The following is an 18,100-nucleotide window of genomic DNA, read 5'->3' as shown; positions in this document are numbered from 1 at the left end:
CATGTTTATGCAGCTGGTCCAGTGAACTCTGGTCAGTGGTGACCTTCAGGATGTTCATGGTGTGGGACCAAGTGATAACGTCGTTCAGTATAAAGGGTAGATGGTTAAACTCTTTCTTGTTGGAGACCATTATTCCCAAACACTTTCTCAGTGCAAATGTTACGTGCCTCTTATCAGGCCTGAATGTTGCTGCATTTGCTGATTAATTGCAATCATTAACGGACATCCCTTATTCTTATGATGGATGGAAGGTCATTGATGACGTAACTGAAGATGTTTGGATCTAGGACACTACACTGAGGAACTCCTGACGATGATTTACTGCGGAGGGGATGATTGACCTCCAACAACCACACCCATCTTCCTCCAACTATTGGAACGATTTTCCCTTGATACCCAGTGACTTTAGTTTTACAAAGATCATTGATATCACACTTGGTCAAATATTCCTTGATGTCACTTCTGGAATTCTTTAGATGATGCTTGGAGCGAATATTCCTGGCAAAACCCAAACGAGGCCTCAGTTTGCAGGTTATTAGTGAGTCAGTGCAGCTTGACAGCATTGTTAATGACACCTTCCATCACTTTACTGAGGATTGAGAATAGAATGATTGGGCAGTAATTTGCCAGATAACACATTCCAGGGCAATTTTTCATATTGTTGTGTAGGTGCCAGCGTTATCACTGTATGGAATAGCTTGGGTGTTACGTGCATATGAGGCAGGGATTGCTAACTCTTGGATAGTGTGGGAAGATACAGGTGAGATAGAAGTTCAGCCACAATTTTATCAAACGGTGGAATGGCAAATATCAATCAGATCAGGTGGGTGAAACTTGGCTTCAGTCGAAATCAAGAGGACCCACTGTATTCTGGGATCAGTCTTAATTAATCCATCGTTTGTCTTTGGTATGTCCTGGAGGTACAGAGGCACTTGCAGACAGCCAGTGTGTGCTTTCAGGCACTCTCTGTAAGGTTCTGAGTGAGGTAGAGCTAAACCTCAAAGTAATACAATATACAGGAAACTCCTCAAGGAACAGAGAATGAAAACTGATTTTTGCCCGCAAGCAAATTGTTCCACTGTCAGAAGTACAACTGCGACCCATGCACTTCTCCCTGCTCGTACCTTGCACACTGAGCATGCCAACACATTTCCAAAGTCCCGGTTCTCAACTAACCTAAACCAATGCACCAAAAATAAAAGAGGAAGCAGAGAAAGTCTCTTGGTGTACACATGCGTGTGCATGTGCATGTACTCACACTCGAAGTGTAAATGAGAAAGGGATTCGATCTCAGACAAAAGCAGAGGAGGACCCCTACAAGCTTAACATCACCAGATCTTCCTATTTCCAGCCTTGCTGGGACTCACATACAGGAACAGGAGGAGCTAGTCCCCATTTACTTTACTTGGGTTCATTCCCACGCACATTCATACCTAACAAAAATCCATATGTCAGTGTTGAAATTTCATTGCCTTAGCACTTTAAGCTTCTGTTTATAAACCCAGGAACTGGTATACCAGTAGGTTCCCCATTATATTGTCTTTGAAGTTTTTTGTCTATGTTCCTCTCTGTTCTCCTTCTCTTTAAAATGGTGAAATTTTATTCCTTTTGCCCATGCTGTCTAAACGTTCCAGTTGCAGGTGATTTTATGTTGCAGGTATACCAGAGGTTCTGCAGAAATAGTGGCTGACTGCTGGCAAGGATAAGCTGCACTGCACAATCACGGAATCAACATAAACAGTCAGAAGAACAGCAAGGTTTCATTATATTCACAAAGTCTGTGGATTTTGGCAAATCCAGTGCATCTTCTGCACTTTAACATCTCAAAAAAATGTGACTCAAATGAAGCTTCAGTTAACCCCTGGTTCACCTAAGCATGCCAACTCCTAAGAATTGACCCGAATCTCCAGGTGCTGAAGGTTAATCTCTTGCATATTGTTGGGAGCATTTTATTTCCATTTTAAAAGTTAATTCTCATAGAGTAATACAGCATGGAAACAGGCCCTTTGGCCCAACTCATCCATGCTGACCAAGACGCCAATCTAAGCTAGTTCCATTTGCTGAAACTTTGATATGTGAGAATGGGTTTCACCTCACAGAGCACCATTCCTAGTACCAGGGAAAGGAGGAACTGTTCTGTTGGGGTGAGCTTGACCTGAGTCAGCCTTTACCCAGTGTCCTCGCAAATACAACAAAGCTGCAGATAAGGCTTTAAAGTGAATGGGGGGAGGGAGGGGGTGAGGGGGTTGTGGTCTCGTGAGGACAAGTTTACGTAGTTAAAGAGAAAGGACAAGGCATAGGTGAGAGTAATAAAATGGGTATTGATAACCAGGGTCTATGGAGAAGGTACAGTGCATACAAATACACAGGTTTACCTGGATTACAGTCAGAGGTAGAAAAAAATGGAAAAGAAGACAAGGTTGATGCCATTGCATCAGAATGCACACAGGATTTATAGTAAGAGAGATGAATTAAATGCCTGAATAAAAGCAAATAGATACATTCTAACAGTAATTATGGGGTGCAGTTGCAAGATGATCAAAGGTGGAGATTAAACATTCCAGTAGGTTTTACTTTTCGAAGAGATGGGGGAAATGGAAAAGAGGGTGAGACTGCCCCGATATTAAAGAAAGGGAGAAAGACAGTAGAGAGTAAGGATCTTACTTCAGAAAATCAAGATGTGGAATCAGTTTGGGTGGAGCTACAAAACAGCAAGGGGCAAAGGACACTGGAGGGAGTTGTACATCGGCTCTCAAACAGTAATGCAATCTTAGGGCATTGTATAAATCAGGAAATTTGAGATGCATGTTACAATGGTAATACAACAATCATGGGGGACTTTAACCTCATAGACTAGATAAAACAAATTAGTAATAATAGCTTAGAGAATGAAATCATGGAGTATATAAGAGATGGTTTTCTAAATCAGTATGTTGAGGAACCAACAAGGGAACAGGCCATTTTAAATCTACTGCTGTGTAATGATGAAGAGCTAATTGATGATCTGGTATTGAAGGGGCCTCTGGGGTCCGTAATCATAATATGACAGAGAGCGATTAAGTTCAACCTTAAACAAGGGTCTTGAATCTGAATAAAAACAAACTACAAATACATGAGGTGTGAGGTGGTTATGATGAAATAGATAAGGTTATAAAGAGTAGACGGTTAAAAGAAAGCAATAGTTAGTATTGCGTTATCAAGTGATTTATGACCAACAAGAGTTAATAAAAGTATCAGATCAAAGGGAAAGGCTTATAACATTGCCAAAAAACATCAGTAAGCCTGAAGATTGGGAAAAATTCAGAATTCAGAAATGGAGGACCACACATTGATACTGGAACGGAAAGCAGAAGGGTTGGCTAGGGAGAAATGTAAAACAGATTGCAAGAACTTCTGCTGGTATGTAAAAGGGAAAAGATCAACTCAACTTAATGTGGGTCTCTCATAGACTGAGACAGGAAAATATGGAAGGCACTTCCAGAAGGAAGTTGATAAGGTGTTGCTTCAAAAGTTATTGCAGAAAAGTTCATGTGCAAGGGGTAACATATTGGAATGGATAGAAGATCGGTTGGTTAACAGGAGAAAGAGAACTGACATAGATGTTTTTCTTCTGGTTTACAAGATATAACAAAGTGTATGTCACAGAGATTGGAGATTGGAGGGTGGCAAATGTAATCCCACTATTTAAACAGGAAGGACAGAGAAAACAGGGAACTACAAACTGGTTGGCCTAACATGAGTAGGGGAGAAATTGTAAGAGTTTATTATTAAAAGATCAGTGGAAATAGACGATGTCAATGTGGATTTATGACAAGGAGATCTTGGTTCGTAGGCCTACTGAAGTCTTTTGAAAATGTAACTGGGAGAATACATAAGGGAGAACCAGCGGATGAGGTATATTTGGATTTTCAGAAGGCCTTTGTTAGACAGTCACATCACAGGCTAATGGAGACTGGTGGGTCATGTACTGACATGAATGAAAATTAGTTGACAAACAGGAAACTGAGAGTTGGAAGAAATGGGTACTTTTCAGTTGGCAGGTGGTGATTGGTGGGGTACCGCAGGGATTGGTGCTTGGGATCCAGAGGTTAACAATACACATCAGTGATTTCACCGAGAGAACTGAATGTAATATTTATGAATTTGCCAACGACACAAAACTGGGCGAGATTGTGTTACGACAAAGTTGTAAAAAGTTTATTATAAAACATCAGTGGAAATAGAGAACGTCAATGTGGATTTATGGCAAGGAGATCTTGATTGGTAGGCCTAGGGAGATATAGCTCTGGACACAAAAGGCATTAAGGGGTATGGGGAGGGAGTGAGAATATGGCATTGAGAAAGTAGATCTGGCCAACACAAGTTCTGGTGGGTCAATTGGCTGCTGCAACTTACTCCTTTTGTGGAGGTAAGTGACAAAAGAATCAATAGGTGTGGACCGGTACATGAGAGAGAATAAGTTGTTGGGCTATAGGGAAATAAGGAGGGAGAATGGGACATAGGGTTCTGCTGGGAGCTGGCGTGGACCTGATTCCTCCTTCTGGGTAACAATGAGTAAGTGTGATTGTATTGAACGGCAGAGCAGGCTCAAAGGGCTGAATGGCTTAGCCTGCTCCAATTGTTTTCACGTTTAAAATAAGATGACCATTCTGGGCTGAGATGAGAAGTTTCTTCAGCCAGAGGATAAGGAATCTTTGGAATTCTCAACCAAAAAGAGCTGTGAGTGCTCAGTCAGTGAGAATACTTAGATTGAGATTGATCAATTTTTATATATTATGGGAATCATGGGATGTGTATTTAGTGCAGGAAAGTGGTACTGACGTAAAAGATCAGCCATGATCATAATGAATGGTGGGGTGGGCAAGAGGCCTCCTCCACATTCTATTTTAGTCCAAATGAAGAGTCTTAACCAAAAATGTCAACTGTCGCAAATACTGCCGCTGAGTTCTTCCAGCAGTTTGTCTTTTGCTCAGATTTCAGCATCTGCAGTCTCTTATGTTCCCAATTCTATTACGTTCTTATAGCCGAATACATCTAATACTGAGATATGAAAACAAATTAAGAAGAAATTATTTTGGGACAGTGCAATGCTTTTTGTGTGCTATATGAACGGATTTTATCTATGTCTGTTCTGTATGTCCATGACCCATCCTGACACCTGATCACGAGCTGACCTCCCATCAATGACCCCCTCTCCCAATTGTTCTCTTCCCTCTGATGCTTCCAATCACATCAGCCCTCCAGAAGGAGCTCGAACTCCAGGCCTGATGCTCCTTCTCCTTTTGCCACATACAGTGACCCAAAGGTTCTCCATTGTCCACCACTAGTTCCACAATCATGAGGGAGACAAGTCCTTTCAACCGGCTTGATCTATTGCCTATCTTGGGCCTTATACGTGACAAAACTTGCTGCCAGGAGGTAGTGCTGCTGGATCCACTAACCCAGATGCTGTAGAATTTCTGGAACTTTGTGCTTTTTCTTTCATATCATATTGGAGATGGGGGAGAAATATTGTTGAGGGGGGTGGTGAATGAACTTTGGATATAAAGCCATTAGAGCACTGGGAACATGGTCAACCAGAGACAGCAACCTAGTCTCTGCACAGTGAGTGTAACACATGTCCTCATGTGTCATAATGTGGGCATTCAGGGCAGTCTCTGGGCTTCAGCTTTGATGGAGTGTCCCACTTTTCTAGACTGGCATATGCATTCATTGAATTACCTCCTTGAATTATTGGGGAGCTTGGAGGAGCAGTTTGCCAAGGGCTGGGAATAGGCAGCAGCCTGCTTCTGTCTCGCTTCAGTATAAACTCGTATAAAGTACTGTCTGATAGTAGCAATAGTGCACCAGTTACTGAAGCCTGGGCCAATTAAAAAATCCGTGAGTCCGCCTCATGCAAATGAGTAGTTTCAAGTTTCCTCTACAGTGTTCGAGCCACAGCCTATGAAATAAAGAATCCCTCGCAGAGACTGGCTTGAAGTCAATGCTGAAAGCTCACACAGTAAACATCACCGAGCATTTCTCTTTCTCATTCTTTCAAGCACATACACTCAGACGTGGAAGTTAGCAGATGAAAGGAGATAAGTCTGGGGAAAGAAGAACAAAATAATGGATGTTCAAAAAAGGATAAGTTCTCAGCTTCAAGCCTGGACTGTCATACTGCTTCTCGGCACAGTTACAAAAGGTAAGAAAGATTGTGAAAAATTGCTGCATATGATTAACAATACTCTTGACTGGTGCCAGTTCTGAAGTGCAATGTCAAATTTGACTTAATCTTGCTGCAGACCTGAAATAGTGATTCCCTTATTTTTACAAGTTGTGGTGTTTTTATAAGAGTTGTAAATTGGTTCCAAACCAAATTGTGGGTTTCCAAGCAAAACACACAAAAAAATAACCCAGTTAGTTCTTATTCTGAGTTGCATCTGTCACTGTGCACTCTTCCCCACAGGAAGGTGTAACTTTAAAGGTCTTTAAATTTAAAGACCATGCAAAGTTAAGACAAACTCTGACCAAAGCTTTATTTAGTTCCTGAATTTCTTGTCCTCTTGTTCCTCACACACTTCTTGCAATAGTAGAATGCAAATTAATACAGCCAGCTGTATTCTGCAGGATTTCAAGAGCAGTTGTTTCACTAAATGGGGCTTCCACCAAGCAACTCTTCAGCAGGATGTTACAGATCTCTGAAAGAGGCAGTGCTCAGTTACACCCTGCGATTCTTTGTTGTTTTTGTTGTCAAAATGACCACAGTCAGGACAGCTCATTCACACCCACCCCATTCAAAGTGCATAAAACCTAGTCACCCTTTTCTTCTGGTGCCTTCTAGCAAGTACATCAAATGTACAACTGGAATAACTTTACTCAAGGCTACTGCAAAATTTAAGCACTGCTCATAATATTTACACTACAGACGCCTGCGTCTTTTCTGTCAGCAGTAGCTTTGTAGGCACCTGTCACTTGCCTCTGAGTCAGCAGGCTTTAGGTTCAAGTCTCACTGCAGAGACCTCAGCAATGTATCTAGGTGGGGGTATTCATGCTGCAATGCTGAATGTGCGATGTAGCGTGAATGGTGCTGCCTTGAGGCAATAAAACTTGCATCCCCTGTGTCATCTTAGGCGGGTGTAATAAAATCCTATGCCACTACTTCAAAGAAGAGCAAGGTGCCTTAGCCAGTGCTTGTATCCCACCCAACACTGAAGGAATTGATCATTATCATAGTGCTGTTTGTGTGCACAATCATATCCCTTTACATGAAACAGGGTTTAGTTATTGGCTGTAAAATAAGGTCATTCTGGGCATGTGAAACGTGATTAAAAATGTTAGTTTTGTTCTGTGTTAAAGGATGCTAAAAGCTCTATTGAAGTTGTACTGATGTGTTATCTGTTGCCCAGTTCTCTTTATGGCTACAGCATTGAGTAATTCCTAGCTATCCATACAAAGTACAACAGACTAGACAATAGCTCGGAGTAAGTAACCGACTCATATCTGTAAAGACGTGACAGTGTGTGAAATCCTCTGTCCTGTGTCTTTTCCCCAACACACTCACAAGGTAACGAGCATCCTGCTCACAATGTACTAAACTGTTTTACTGACGCTGCTCATCGTTCAGTGCTGCTACAGATTTTATTGTATGAAATTAGAATTGGTAGCTGTAACTTGAAATGTACAACAGAATTCGAAAACAAAAAGGTTATTCGCCCTCTTAAAGAATAGACCACATCAAGGAATCAAGTCCTCATTTACTAAAGCCTACGTCCCAATCTGTGGTCAAGTCACAGTTCATTTCCTTCTTTTGCTTTCAGAAGAATGGACTGAGTCTCAAGCGGTGTCAGATTATAGGTTCATATTTCTGCTGGGGTGACACTTGTGTCATCTGCAGGGCCCACAGGCTGAATAAACACTGTCGTTGTGAGTTGTCCTCTATACTTGGTACTTATTTAGGAGATGTCATTGTGGGCAAAAAGAAAACAACATGGACTTTGAAAATCCATTATGCAATTGTGCCAGCATTTGACATGTTGGTCAATTTAGCCTTCCATGCATCCCTGATTTCCAACACTTCATCACTAAAGCCCGAACCTTCAGCTACCAAGGTCTTAGTCTCTTAAAAACTTTCTCCAAGTCTTTCCACCTCAGTCTATTCCTCCAAGACGTTCTATTAAAGTTTAGCTTCATTTCTGTTCAACTGCTGCAATAATGGCTTTTGTGGTTCGGTGTCAAATTGTGTCCAATAATGCTTCAAAATTGTCCATGAAGTATCTTGGGTCAGTGCTATATTGGTTGTTGGACATGATGGTCTTGTCTCCTGCTTCATTAAAATGATCCATCCAGCTGAATTAATGTAATACCAGATGCTCAGTATAGATGGAGACCCGTGACTAGAAATTGCATCAAAGAGTGTATTAAACATGCAATGCACAGTGGGCCAATGTTATGTGTGTGGCTCCCTGTTGCAATATTGTACTGTGTGTGAGGTCACAACATTATGCGCAATAGAATCAGTTTTGCGTACTGTGTGCTTGTAAAAGTCTTTCATACATGAGAAAGGCCTTGACGTGCACACAGTGCAGAACTTAGAGAAACTTGTGTAATGTCTGAATTCCGACTGGTCCGCAATGGAGAGGTCCTAAGATGAGGGGTGAGGAGGGGAGTCAGTACTTCATCCAGTAGGGGACTGGTCCCCATGGGCCAGCCCACCATGTGGGCTGCAGGAGGAAGTTTGTGGTGGTTGTGATTGGCTACTGGGTGGAGAAAGAACAAAATCAGGGACAGGCAAGGGCTGGTGATGCTAGAAACCCACAGCGAAGGCAGGGATAGGGCAGGTGGTCAAAGGGATCGGGATGCTGAGCTCCAAGGTGATGAACTGACTTACCTGACTAACCTTCGACTGCCAATGAATCAGGTCACACACAAGTTGGAAAACCTGCCTTTGCTCAAGTGCCACTCATAAAATGAAGCATTTTAACCCACTTTATGGAAAGGATGATGACAGAGAGACCACAATTACACCCATCTCTCTCTCCCTCACCTCCCAAAGAAAACATCTCCTAGTTTCAGGAACTACACCAGTGCTTGCCCAACATCTCTCCTCCCTCCCAAGTATTGAAGAGAGATGAAGGAACAGTGGGGGTGGAAGCTTCTGTTCTGTTTGCTTTCTGGTTTCTCTGATGTGGGATGTTGGCTCAATATCCTCCTTGAATCAGCCTGGTTGGAACTGGAAATGGCCAAATTTAATACACCACCTCTCTTTCCACAGTAATTCATCTCTAATATCTAAGAAAGTCCCAAATACCGTCTATCAATCCTTTCCTCCTCCAGAATTTTATCTGTGTGTGCGACATCGCACACACAGAGCAGGGGAAAAAATGTGGAGGCTGTTTTCAACACATTGCACATTTTATGTTCATGGAAAATCAATTACACTGTGTATGTTTCTCTGCTCTGAATCTAAAAACTGACTATGTCACATTTTCCACTGCAGTACGTGCTAGTACTGTGACTTCTCAGGCAATGGTCATCATGGGTCTCCAGCTGTATAAAAGAGGTGGAAATTTGTGTTCTTATACCAGCTCTGCAGACAGCATTGCTTGTGACTTTAAAAGTCTGACATGATTAAGCAGTTGCTGCAACTGATCTCCTCTGATTCCTGTTTTTGAGAAGGTTGATACCTTTTGGATTGCTTTACCTCTGCTGGTTGGGCATACTCCTCTTCACTGATCCATGTGAATTGTGTGCTGCTATTTGTTCATTTGGCCTGATGTTTTTTCCCCAGATGTTATTACCAAACCATCAAGCTGTGGTGTACTTCTTGCCGGATGAGAGCTCCCCGTGAAGGATATCTGAGAGAACTTGGCCTTTGCCCATTCTAGGAACATGTCCTAGAAATCTCAGGGGACCTCACCAAGGTCCTAGAGGAAAACCTCTCTCGAATGATGAGGGAGTGAGAGTAAAGTGAAGTAAACAAATACGTAACAAGACATAAAGCCCCCAGTACCATTTCCTTCCAGTCCAGTCCAGATGGCTGACCACCTGAAACATCTGCTTCAATTATATGTTTCCCCACACAGGTTAGCAGAGAACCAGCACTTAGTTTGAAAATACACTCAATTTTAAAAGACAGTACGTTGGGTTTCAAATACTCAAGAATACGGAACTTGAAAATAATGCCTTCAATACTAATTACTAAATAACATAGTTTAAGGTGCAACTAAGACTACAGAACACAGGGCAAAATACACTGAATGCCTGAATTCAGTGTAAACAACTGACCAAATGCAAGTAAGAAATAATGATTAGTCAGTCTTAGCCTCACCACAGAGTGCAGGGGTTAAACATCAAGCTGAAGGAGTTTTCAAACGGTACAAGAGTGATTTATTTGACTAGTGCCAGGGAGGAGGAATAACAACTACTCAGTGGGATAAACTGATAATCCTGGGGCTGGTTTCCTTAGATCAGAGAAAGTTAAGAGGAAATCTGATGGCGATCTTAAAATCAAGAAGGTAAATAAACCTTTTCCACTGACTGGGTGTTGATAAGCAGTGGGCACGGACTTACAGTGATTGACAAAGGAAAGAAATTGATATGGGGAGAATTTTATTTATATATGCAACCAAATAGTATGATTTGGAATGCAGCGCCTGACAGGGAGGTGGAAAGAAATGCAGAAGTAACCTTCCAAGGGAATCTAAGATAAGATAAGATACCTTTATTAGTCACGTGTACATCGAAACACACAGTGAAATGCATCTTTTGTGTAGAGTGTTCTGGGGGCAGCCCGCAAGTGTCGCCACACTTCTGGCACCAACATAACATGTCCACAACTTCCTAACCCATATGTCTTTGGAATGTGGGAGGAAACCGGAGCATTCAGAGGAAACCCATGCAGACATGGGGAGAACGAACAAACTCCTTACAGACAGCGGCGAGAATTGAACCCGGGTCACTGGCGCTGTAAAGCATTATGCTAACCGCTACACTACTGTGCCTGCCCTATCTGATACATACTTTATGTAAAAGAAAATGAGGGTACGGGGGATTAAACGTTAGAGCGGTCGGTTGTTTGAAAGAGCCCATGTGGTCTCGATGGGTCGACTGCAGTAATCCTTCAGGTACATCTCCATTGCACTGCATTGGCTGATCTTTCCACAGCTCCATGCTCCTGTTTCAATAGGTCCAGCATCTGGTCACATCTCTTGTGAAAGAGATGAAGGAACATTACACCTATAGAATATCTCACAAGGCACTGAAATGACTGAAATAGATGCAACTTGTTTACACAGAACATTCCAGGATAATTCAACATTCCTTCACTCATGGGATACAGTGTGTGTTTGTCCCTGGAAAGTAAAAAAATTTGCAAAACCCCAAATTTTCGTTCCAAAGCAACCTCATTGTAATTCACTTTGCCCTCTGAAATGACATTTTATGTTAAATGGAGTGTTCTAGAAAATCTTATGATCATTTTGAACCAGCATTTACTAACCAGCCCAGTAACAGGGCGAAATGCCCCATAGACTAGTCGAGCCACAGCCTGACAACAGCCTAACAGAATCATTCTCTTCAGCCAACCCCTCAGATTCCTGAACGATAAGCCCTGGTTTGACCTGTCCCACCAAAAAACATGGTGGTTTAGTGCCATACTATCAGGAGGGAGAGGCCCTGGGCTCTTAATGGAGACCACATGGAGTCTTTTGGTGTCAGGTCGACGACAAATAAGGAAACTTCCTGCTGACCGCCATGTACACCACTACTCCATGTTGAACACCAAGAAGAAAATAATAGGAGTCTAGAATGTCCTCTGCACAGAGGGTTCAATTTCCATCAGCAAGAGCCAGAGATGTCCTGAAGGACAGGGCTGCCAAACTAACCCTGTGGCCTTGTCTTTGTCTACGTATCTGTTGCAGATGCCCACCACAGTACTGGTGGGAGAGACTGTCATATCGTCTTTGTAGAGGCTAACTTCCATTTTCACTCTGAGGACACCCTCCATCCCATGGTCTGGCCTTTGTGCAAAATGCAATTGATTCAATATTGTTACTTGTTATTACCAGCCTCAGTGTTTCATTTATTCCCAAGAATGATACATTCAAACCGGCTTGATGACAGCCCTTTTTCAGTATGTCAGTTAAGTATTAGTTGACACTCAGGGTTCTCCTTACAGACAGCTTAAAACTGGGCTGGCATATCCCTCGCTCTACCATTATCATTGAGCCAGGGGACAAACCGGGGTCAGTGAGTAATGCAGCGAGGCATGTAATGAGCAGGTCCAGACTCCTGTAACTTCAGTCCCTTCAATAAGAATTAGGAGTATTGTATCATCGTGGTTAAGGTACTGATAAATTGCTGTGACGGGTCCAGGTTTGCCTACAAATGAGAAGCCAGCCTGGTGAAGCTGCAACACTGCTGCCCAAACACAGAATGTTATTGGCAGCGCAGTGGCGCAGTTAGTAGAGCTACTACCACACAACTGCAGCAACGTGGGTTCAATCCTGACTTCTGGTGCTCTCTGTGTGAAGGTGGAGCAGGGAGATGGGGTGGTTAGACGGGAACAGTGAGGGGAGGGGACCCAGTGGGAGGGGTGTGTGGGTGAAGGACAGATGGAATAGGTGGAGGAAGGGAAAGAAACAGGGTAATTGGGGGCCCTCCCCACCTTCCTTATTTGGTTCCACGTTCCACCTTCCTCTCCTATCAGATCGCACCATCTGCAGCCCTCTGTTGCCTCCACCTGTCACTTTCCAGCCTCTGTCACTATTTCTACTCTGCCCTCCTCCATCTGCCTATCAGTCCTCCTCACCAGGATCCACCTCTCGCTTCACTCCTTCCCCTCACCTCTTTATACTGGTTATCTCCCCTCTATTCTTTCAGTCCAGACGAAGGGGGTCCATTTCCCTCCACAGATGCTGCTTGACCCGCTGAGTTCCTCCAGTAGTTTGTGTTTTTTTTTGCTCCAGATTCCAACATCTACAGTCTCTTGTGTTGTAATTGGACAGGAAGTCATTTGCAGGGCAATGGGGAAAATGAGATGCCAAACGTCCTCCTCTTGTGCTGTGAGATTCTTCAAACCTTTTCTAAAATTGCCTCTGGTTTGTAGACAACTTCCTGAGCCAATAGGTCAGGAACAAACACCGGCCCCCACAGAGACATGTCACTACATTGCCCTTAACCACAGGTAGGTGTATGGTGGCATCGTGGTTAAGTTACTGGAGTAGCATCCAGAGATCACTGATCATGAATTCAAGTCCCATCATGCCAGCTGGATAATTTTAAATGAAAGTAACTAAATCTGGAATTAAAAGCTGGTATCGATAATGCTAACTGCTACCATGTTGTTGTAAAAACTCACTTGCATGTCCGTGCACATCCTTCAGGCATCCCACACCTGGCTCCTGAACCACCAGTGTGCTGAATCTTAATTGTCCATTGAGCAGGCAGCTCAGCTCTGAGGACAATAGGAATGGATCAGTGCCAGCTGGCCTCGCAAGCAACACCACATCCTGCCAGCGAACAAACTAAAAAAAAACAACTGCCAACTGAAGACTAATAGTGGAGAGGGAGTGTGAGGTTATAAACAATAAATACATCAACAAAAACTGGGTGTGAGGAGCACAAAGCTGTGCTCAAGCTTTGGGATAACCATGTTCCCTGAACAAAGAGAGAGTAACTCCGATGGGATTTTACAATAAAAGAATTCTTTAACGTAATGAGCTTCATTGCTGTGCTGTTTCATCTGATCTCACAGGATATTGTGAAGATCACAGAATGAATTAGTTTTGGACTGGTTTATAAAGACCTCTTTTGCGCACAGCAAGCTCCCATTAGCAGCAATGAGCTGAATGAATGGTCTACTGATGCGTTGGGGTGAGAGCAGGGGGGAAAGGATTGCTCAGTTAGTGGAGAAACCCCTGGTTATATTTCTATAAAACTGTTAAGAGATTCCAATGAACCAACACAACAAGGTTTCATGTTAGGTTCAATTTGGTAAACACTAAGCTTGGTTATCTAAAGTTGCAGGAGGGATTCCTATAGACGAAGGATGTACATTAGATGCCAAGAGAAAAAAGGGATTTAAATAACCAGGTGCTGCCAATTTGGTGCCAGTTCCCTATGATGCTTCCTTTTCTCTCTCTCAAACCATTTTGGCAGTGAAAGAATAGTGGTGGAATTGAATCACAGACTGACATGGTAAAGGGGGACAGCTTTTCTAAAGGGTGACACCAGGGTCTACTTGTTAATCTATAGAACTTGCAACAGCAATTAGCCTCTAATCGAGCTCTTGTTGTGCCTGCTAGAACACTTCCTCATGGGAAATATGAATAATTATCATTAAGGGCGTGAGTCGGGTTAAAACATAACATTCGTCAGGAAATATACACTGTGATTCTCTGCTTTTGAGCATAACATGTAATTAAAATGAAATCTACTAAGATTTCACCCTTGCCCTGGCCTTCACTTCTCAAAAGACTCCCTTCTTTTCGTCTCATTCACACACACTTGAAATTAGAGAATTGTTCAAGTGAAGAAAGAGGCCATTCAACCCATCAATCTCCCGCTGATTTGCTGCAAGAAACAGTTGGCTCAGTCCCGTGTACACTTGTAAATCCTCCTCCCCTTGAACATCTCTCCAGTTCCCTTTTGAAACCAGTTCTTCAAATCACTGCAAGTGGTTTTGTTTGAAAAGTTTTGAAACCTCTGCCAAATGACTCAGGCTGAGAGCATCTCTGTGAACCAAGAAAACTGGAGTTGCCAGGGAGAATTTAAAACAAAATCAGGGTTATTCACTTGTTTAGAGAAATTAATAACTCATTTAAACCACTTTGTTAAAAAATATACCAATGAAAAACACCAATTTTCAATGGTCCAATGAAGAAATCACATGGCATCGGTTTCAGGGACTCAAAGGATTTCAATAGGCCAAGGAGCTGAGATCCATAGAGCAGTCGGTGCTCCAAGTGACCACACAGGCTGCAATTGGCCCACAGGAGAGATTATTAAACTATTTTACTTGGAAGCTCCAATTTTTGAGTGAGTGAGTGAGTGTGTGAGAGAGAGAGAGAGAGAGAGAGAGAGAGAGAGAGAGAGAGAGAGAGAGAGAGAGAGAGAGTGTGAGAGAGAGAGAGAGAGAGAGAGAGAGAGAGAGAGAGCAAGGGGTTGGGTTTATGCTAAAATGGTGGTTAGGGCTCTGGAGAGTGTAGCTGGCTAGATGTAACCTTAGGGAGATATTGCACAAAACCTCTCCTTTAAGATCTGCACTTTATTTTTATTAAGGCATGCAGTTAATCTACAACCATGCCAACTGCAATGAAAAAACCGAGCAGCATCAGACAAGGCAATTTACACAGGGAAAAGAGTCTATTTAATAAGGGAATGAAACAGAAACTACAAAAAACTTCTCCTAATAAAGGCAGGATAATTCCTCCAGAAAAAATGTAGTGAGTGGAGAACAGTTAAATGCAAATTTTGTGCATCAGGTTATTTGCAGTCACTCATAGTAGTGTGGTTACCAGACTTGGTTGATGGGTGAAATTACCCAATCACCTCCACTCTGGGTGGGACAAGTGTCTTTCACAGAGTTTACTTTGGCCTCTTGCTTACTTCCAGAAATGTTATTAGACTCTCCATCTTACCGCATTTGCAGTGATTGCATCTTGTGTTACTGGAGTACGTGCCATCAGTTCTGCTTGGTGAGCAACACTGAAAGAATTAGTCACATCTGAGTACTTCCATCCAACTTTCAGTGAGGAAAATACTAGATTGCTCTTAAAGAACGCCTGATTATGGAACATATGGTTCACACACAATGGTTCTAAAGAATAGGGTGAGATAGTTAATGTCATGAATGAACTCACAAACCGGAATGAGAGGAAAAGGCCTGTTGTTAATAAATGTACAATCATGAAATGCACGCCCTCCCTTAGGCTGAATAACCCGTATGACAGACTGGAGTACTTGCATGCAACAGAAAACTTCCCAGGACACATGAAGTTTCACTGGTTTATCATGAAACAACTTCCCAGAAAGGGCTTTCAAGTTTTGTAAGAATTATTACATCAGCTTTTATTAAAATAGATCCTCACCTCCCTTCCCAAAGCCCACATTGTATTTCACAATGATCTTCCCGTTGCAATGATATACCTCCAAACTAATCTCAGCTGTTGTGTGTCCTCTCTGTGAAATCTAGTGCTCAGTTTAAAGACAAACATTCTGTAAAGAGGCCTAAAAAAGGGTTTCTTTCAAAGTTCACAGATTCCTCTTCCTCAATTTTCCTGCCTATATTTCTAACATTGTAAAACTTTACAACTTATTCATTTCTGGAATGTGAGATTAATTTTTAAGCTTTGTAGGTATAATTAGTGAGTCCTAACTGCTTTAAAAAGATTCGTGCAGGGATTTGAGGAAAAATAGTTTCACCCAACAAGTGGACGAGGTGGGAAGTCTGCCTGAGGCAGAAACCGTCCTTGTAGTTAACAAGTCCCTCCATGGGCAGTTAATGTGCCACAGCCTGGAGGACTATGGGCTGAGAACTGAGAAGTAAAATGAGTTTGGAAAACTCTCTGGTTGGAATAAACACAATGGCAGATGGAACCTCCTATGACATAATCTCTAATGATTCCAAGTATGTTCAGGGAGCTTTAAGTATTTATGTTAATTGAAAGTACAAGATATCTTTATTAGTCACACGTACATCAAAACACACAGTGAAATGCATCTTTTGCGTAGTGTTCTGGGGGCAGCCCACAAGCAGGCACGGTAGCATAGTGGTTAGCATAATGCTTTACAGCGCCAGAGACCCAGGTTCAAATCCAGCCCGTCTGTAAGGAGTTTGTACATTCTCCCCGCGTCTGTGTGGGTTTCCTCTGGGTGCTCTGGTTTCCTCCCACATTCCAAAGATGTACAGGTTAGGAAGTTATGGGCATGCTATGTTGGCGCTGGAAGCGTGGCGACACTTGCGGGCCGCCCCCCAAAATCACTACGCAAAAGACGTATTTCACTGTGTGTTTCAATGTACATGTGACTAATAAAGATCTTAAGTGTCGCCACGTTCTGGCACCAACATAGCATGCCCATAACTTCCTAACCCGTGTGTCTTTGGAATGTGGGAGGAAACCGGAGCACCTAGAGGAAACCTACGCAGACACGGGGAGAACGAGCAAACTCCTTACAGACAGCGGCGGGAATTGAACCCGCGTCGCTGACGCTATAATAACATTACGCTAACTGCTACACTACTGTGCCTGTATGTATATAACATATTTAATTAAATATATATTTATATAATGGAGAAGTGGCATGAATTGTATGTCACATTTTAAAATCAATACAAATCTCTCATTTGTCCAATAGAAATAGTTCTTTATTGTTGCTTTTCAATGAACAGCTTGAAATGAACCCCACTTATCCGAGTTTGACTGTTCCCCAGAAAGCAACAATCATTCACATTTATCTTGCAGCTTCAATGCAATAAAACCTTCTAAGACGCCTCACAGAAGTAAGGAACAAAATTTGGCAATAATCCCCATAATAGGTCAGGTGACCATGATCTTGGTGAATGATTTAAAGGAATGAGTGCACAATTAAGGGAAGTAATTCCAGAGTTTAGCGGCAAGGCAGCTGAAGGCACGGTTCTCAATGGTGGGACGTTGGAAATCAGAGACACACAAGGGGCCAGAATCGATGAATGCCGAGATCTTGGAGGATTGTAAGTAACAAAGAAAGGGAGGGATTTGAAAGTAAGAGTGAAAATTTCAAAGCTAAGGCACTATATGGGCAAGATGCAATGTAGAGCACTGTGATGATGGGTGAACAGAACCTGGTGTGACACGCAAAGTGCTGGAGGAACTCAGAGGGTCAGGCAGCATCTATGGAGATAAATGGACAGTCGATGTTTCGGGTCGAGGCCCTTCATCTGGATCATCAGTCCAGATGAAGGGTCTCGACCTGAAATGTCGACTGCCCATTTCCTTGATGCTGCCTGACCCTCTGAATTTCTCCAGCGCTTTGTGTGTTGCTCCAGCTTCCAGCATCTGCAGTCTCTTGCGTCTCCTGAACTTGGACCGAGTTCGGACACAGGCTCCAAAGTCTTGGATAGGTTTATGTATATTGAGAA

General features: G+C 42.6%; 2 protein-coding genes across 2 annotated transcripts in view; one reads left to right on the top strand and one right to left on the bottom strand.

Annotated features, from left to right (window-relative positions):
• Positions 1 to 18,100, bottom strand: part of cdh23 (cadherin-related 23) — a 710,459-nt gene that overhangs the window by 98,217 nt on the left and 594,142 nt on the right.
• Positions 5,951 to 18,100, top strand: part of vsir (V-set immunoregulatory receptor) — a 50,004-nt gene continuing 37,854 nt past the window's right edge. The window contains exon 1 of the mRNA XM_052041600.1: positions 5,951 to 6,184. Within this exon, the coding sequence (XP_051897560.1) occupies positions 6,109 to 6,184 (76 nt within the window). The 5' untranslated portion in view covers positions 5,951 to 6,108. The remainder of the gene's footprint in view (positions 6,185 to 18,100) is intronic.

This window comes from Pristis pectinata, chromosome 30, assembly GCF_009764475.1.
Source record: "Pristis pectinata isolate sPriPec2 chromosome 30, sPriPec2.1.pri, whole genome shotgun sequence".
NCBI lineage: Eukaryota > Metazoa > Chordata > Chondrichthyes > Rhinopristiformes > Pristidae > Pristis > Pristis pectinata.
Note: the sequence above shows the minus strand (reverse complement) of the source record. Positions and strands in the feature narration are given on the sequence as shown.